This window comes from Vigna angularis, chromosome 4 (genome assembly GCF_016808095.1).
Source record: "Vigna angularis cultivar LongXiaoDou No.4 chromosome 4, ASM1680809v1, whole genome shotgun sequence".
NCBI lineage: Eukaryota > Viridiplantae > Streptophyta > Magnoliopsida > Fabales > Fabaceae > Vigna > Vigna angularis.
The window spans coordinates 23,740,840-23,746,299 of NC_068973.1; the positions used below are offsets into that span (position 1 = coordinate 23,740,840).

General features: G+C 45.4%; 1 protein-coding gene across 1 annotated transcript; it reads left to right on the forward strand.

The window, feature by feature from the left end:
• Window positions 1-407: 407 nt before the first annotated feature.
• LOC108319577 (uncharacterized) lies at window positions 408-2,186 on the forward strand. The gene is made up of 2 exons (XM_017550751.1): window positions 408-939; window positions 1,195-2,186. Exons 1-2 carry the CDS (start codon window positions 408-410, stop codon window positions 2,184-2,186), a joined length of 1,524 nt encoding a protein of 507 aa, XP_017406240.1.
• The last annotated feature ends 3,274 nt before the right edge of the window (window positions 2,187-5,460 follow it).

The following is a 5,460-nucleotide window of genomic DNA, read 5'->3' on the forward strand; positions in this document are numbered from 1 at the left end:
CGTCCTCTTCCACCGCTACTCCACATGTTGAATGGAGTTTGGAAAGCTTCCTCCAACATCATCCGGCCAAGTTCAGTGGAAAATGTCTTCCGAATGAAGCGGATCAGTGGTTAAGAGATATGGAGCGGATCTACGAAGCTAAGAGGTGTCTGGATGACAACCGGTTAGCCTTTACTGAATACTTGCTGACTGGTGAAGCAAGTCACTAGTGGACGAGCATGAAAGCCATCTTGACGGACGCTCAGAGTCCCATTAATTGGACGGTTTTCAGAGCTAAATTTTATGAAGAGTATTTCCCGGACAGCGTGCTCTTTGCTAAGGAAGTTGAGTTTCTACAATTGGTATAGGGGGGAACGTCCGTTTCGGAGTATACTAATAAATTCAAGCATCTGGTCCGTTTTAACACCATGGCTACAAGTGAAGAATGGCAATGCAAGAAGTTTGAGAACGGATTGAGAAGCGACTTAAAGGTATTAATATCCAGCTTGTGCATTAGATCATTCCCTGCTATGGTTGAGAGGGCTAAAGTGTTAGAGAAGAACGTGGCTGATGCCGAGCAACAGAAGAAACAACAGTTGAGCAGGGGGCCGGTTTTATCAAGAAATACCTCTACTGTGAGAAGACCCTCGTACGCTCGTCCAACCCAATCCTCTGGTGGATCCCAAGGCTTGGCTACTGTCGGCCAATCTGGACAGCAAAGGAGTTTGACTTGTTTTCAGTGTGGAGGACCGCACTATAGGTGGGCCTGTCCTCAACTGACTGGGGGAAAATACTGCAACAAATGCAGAAGGAGCGGACACTTGGATCATGAGTGTAACATGGGAGGTCGTGCGGCAGCAAGGCCGCCGAACGCTAGAAGAACACATCAAGGGAGAGGGGGACGTGCGCAGGCAGTAGGGAGAGTGTATGCTATCACGGGTGCTGAAGCTGCTAGTTCAGGTACACTCATCATCAGTACTTGTTTGCTGTTTGGAAAACCTTGCTGCGTATTGTATGATTCGGGGGCAACTCATTCCTTCATCTCGAAGGCGTGCGTTGAAAAGCTGGGGTTAGTGGAGAGTGAATTACAGTTCGACTTGGTGGTGTCAACCCCAGCGGCTGGTGGGATTAGAACATCTACGGGTTGCTTTAGATGTCCTATCGAAGTTGAGGGGCGTAGATTCAAAGTTAACCTAATATGCTTGGCTCTTCAAGGTTTAGAGGTAATTTTGGGGATGGATTGGTTGGCTACCAATCGCATTCTCATAGATTGTGGTAAGAAAGAGTTAGTCTTTCCGGATGAAGAAGAAGAGGAATTCTCAGTGACGCTCGGTCAGCTGAAGGAATATATAGTAGAGGGCGCCTACTGTTTTCTGATAATGACGCATTCAGATGAAGGATTTGAAGGAGTGAAATGGGGACGATCGTCGCAAAATGAGTCGAATGGAGGACGATCGGTAATTGAAGAATTTCCTGAAGTCTTTCCAGACGAGATACCTGGAATGCCTCCTATTCGTGAGGTTGAATTTACGATCGACCTGGTGACGACAGCAGCGCCAATATCTGTTCAACCTTATAGAATGTCGCCTGCGGAGTTGGTTGAGCTCAAGAAGCAAATAGAAGAATTAATGGACAAGCAGTTCATCAGGCCGAGCGTATCGCCTTGGGGAGCGCCTGTGTTGTTGGTAAAGAAGAAGGATGGCAGCTCCAGACTTTGCATTGACTACCGGCAGCTTAATAAGCTTACCATCAAGAACAAGTATCCACTTCCTCGGATTGACGACCTACTGGATCAGTTGCAGGGAGCGAGCGTATTCTCAAAGATTGACTTACGCTCGGGCTATCATCAGATTCGGGTAAAGGAAGGGGACATTCAGAAGACGGCCTTTAGGTCTCGTTATGGGTATTATGAGTATGTGGTAATGTCGTTCGGGGTGACGAACGCGCCAGCAATCTTCATGGACTACATGAACCGGATATTCCGACCATACCTGGACAAGTTCGTAGTGGTCTTCATTGATGATATCCTGATTTACTCCAAGAGCCATGAAGAGCATGAGGAACACTTGCGGGTTGTGCTTGGCGTGTTGAAGGAGAAGGAATTGTACGCCAAGTTATCAAAGTGTGAATTTTGGATGAAGAGCGTGCAGTTCTTGGGACATGTTGTGTCAGCCGAAGGAATCTCTGTGGACCCGGCAAGAGTATGAGCGGTTTTGGAGTGGGCGAGTCCGCGTTCGGTCTCAGAAGTGCGGAGTTTCGTTGGTCTCGCAGGCTACTATAGGCATTTTATCGAAGGTTTTTCTAAGATAGTAGCACCACTGACGCAGCTCACGCGCAAGGATCACCCGTTCGCTTGGACCGATCAATGTGAAGAGAGTTTTCAAGAGCTTAAGCGGAAGTTGACGAGCACTCCGGTTTTAGTGATTCCAGACACTGCCAAACCATTTGAAGTCTACTGTAATGCCTCTCATCAAGGCTTGGGCTGTGTACTGATGCAAGAGAGACAAGTAGTGGCGTACGCTTCTCGACAATTGAAGATTCACAAGAGGAACTATCCGACGCACGACCTGGAGCTGGCAGCGGTCGTTTTTGCTCTAAAGATTTGGAGACATCGTCTGTATGGAGCCACCTTTCAGGTTTTCAGCAGTCACAAGAGTCTCAAGTACCTCTTCGATCAAAAGGAGTTAAACATGAGGCAGAGGAGGTGGCTTGAGTTTCTAAAGGATTATGAGTTTGAGTTACTCTACCATCCGGGGAAAGCTAATGTAGTGGCGGACGCCCTAAGAAGGAAGTCGGTTCATGTTTCAATTATGATGGTAAGAGAACTCAATCTGGTGGAGAGCTTTAGAGACTTAAGGTTGCAGTTCGAATTGGAGCCGAACAGTATCAAATGCTGCAACCTCAGGATAGCAAGTAACGTGTTTGACCGGATCAGAATGAAGCAATTAGAGGATGAAGAATTAGTGAAGATAAGAGGCGCGCTCGGTACAGATCAAGCAAAGGAGTTTAACGTTGGACCGGACGACCTATTACGTTATATGGTTAGGACGTGCGTTTGATGGACAAATTTATGAGCACCAAAATATGATGTCACAAACTTGTTTCACAATCGGCAAGTATGACCGAATCGTTCAAGTAATAAACTTGGTAAGACCAAGTATCGTTCTTCCCAAAGGACTCACGGCCTAGTTTAGTTATGTGATTTGTTGATTAGCTAGGACTTACAAACGAAATATTTGGATTTTAATATGCAAGACAAAAAATAAACATGTATGCATGAAGTTTGATCAATGGCAAAAACAAAAGATAAACACTTTCAATGAAATATATGAATAAATATGTTGTTGGGGGTCAATTTCATCTCATCCACTCTCATACATTTTAGGAATTCAACATTCAAATCATCATTGTTAATGCCACTCTCTAAAGTACCATTCTAGATGGCTTCTCCCTAATCACGAGTTCATACAATTCCTAGCATTCCTAATGATTAGTTCATAAGTGCAGGAGCTTAACGACAACCAATATAATATTGGGAGAAATTCCCCGGATCTAGACTTCCCCGTACGTGCCCGTATCGACAAAACCAATGATCATGCATTGAATGAGTTAAACTATGCAAGCATTAAGCAAAGAGGAAAAACCCTAACTAATGATGAAAGAAAGCATAAATCTTAGATTAAGATGCAAGCATAAATTCCATATATGAGAGCTTCAAGAGATTACATTGATTCCCCAACAAACATACAAGGTTTAGTTCACCATATTCATGGTGAACCTAGATGAACAATGAAAGAATGAAAGAATAAACCCAATAAAGGTGAAGAGGTAGCCTGAGCATCCAAGATCCTCCTTCAAAGGGGTGGAAGAGAGAGTGTTTGCTTCGTTTCTGCCAAAGATACTAACCCTAGGACGTCCTAAAGCTTATATACTATTCTAAAATTACAAAAAATCTAAGCCCAAGCCCATAAGTGTGCCGCTCAGCGGTAAATTACCGCTCAGCGGTAAGTGCGTCAGCTCAGTTCTTCCCCTCAGCGGCCATTTTGCCCCTCAGCGGTCCTCCCGTGAGCTTCTGAGTGCCGCTCAGCGGTAAACTGCCGCTGAGCGGCAGTTGCGGCTTCTCTTTTTGCACTCTTTGCTTCCTTTTCTGATTCCCTCTCTCTCATTCTTCACTTCTTTCACTAAATTCACCTTAAAATCTGCACAAAAACACTGAAATCAAGCATAAACCTGTCCAGCTCTCTTATTTCTGAAAATATGGATAAAAGTATGATTTCAAGCTAGTTTCTAAGTCTAAAGGTTGCTTTTAGTATCAATTTTAAGCATGAAAATAACAGTTTTTCAACTGTTATCAGCGTTCCAAACGATGGAGATCTGAAGAGAATTATCCTGGAGGAAGGACATCACAGCCGTCTTAGCATGCACCCTGGCATGACTAAGATGTATCAAGACCTTAGGAAGACGTTTTGGTGGCCTGGAATGAAGAGTGATGTCGCTCGTTTCGTGGCGTCATGCTTAACTTGTGAGCGAGCGAAGGCTGAACACCAAAGACCAGGCGGTTTGTTGCAGTAGCTGGAGATTCCAGAGTGGAAGTGGGACAGCATCTCTATGGATTTCGTGACCCACCTACCACGTACAGTCCGAAACCATGACTCAATTTGGGTGATCGTAGATAGGTTAACGAAAAGCGCCCACTTCCTGGCCGTTAACTTGAAGATGTCAATGACCAACTTGGCAAAGCTTTACATCCGAGAGATCGTTCGTCTACATGGAGTGCCTTCAAGCATAATTTCTGACCGAGACACGAGATTCACATCTCGGTTTTGGCAATCTCTGCAAGGTGAATTGGGAAGCAACTTACAAATGAGTTCAGCGTATCATCCTCAGACGGACGGCCAATCTAAGAGGACCATCCAGACGCTCGAGGACTTACTGAGAACGTGCGTCCTAGATCACATGGGCGTCTGGGATGAGGTACTACCGTTAGTAGAGTTCACCTACAACAACAGCTTCCAGTCCAGCATTGCAATGGCTCCCTTCGAAGCTCTTTATGGACGTAAGTGTCGCACACCACTTTGTTGGTTTCAGGAAGGAGAGAACGTATTGACTGGACCCGAACTCATACAACAAACGACGGAAAAGGTGAAGTTAATTCAAGAGAGGTTGAAGACGTCAAGGAGCAGGCAGAAGTCCTATGTAGACAAGAGAAGGAGACCGTTGGAGTTCCAAACCGGGGATCACGTATTCCTTAGACTTAACCCAACCACAGGAGTCGGCAGAGCTATGCGACCAAAGAAGTTATCCCCGAAGTTCGTCGGACCCTATCAAATACTAAGGAAGATTGGCCCAGTAGCGTACGAGCTAGCCTTACCTCCTCAATTGTCCAACCTTCATCCGGTATTTCACGTTTCACAACTCCGGAAATACATAGCAAATCCCTCGCACATATTGGAGCTAGAGGACGTTCGTCTTCGTCAAGAC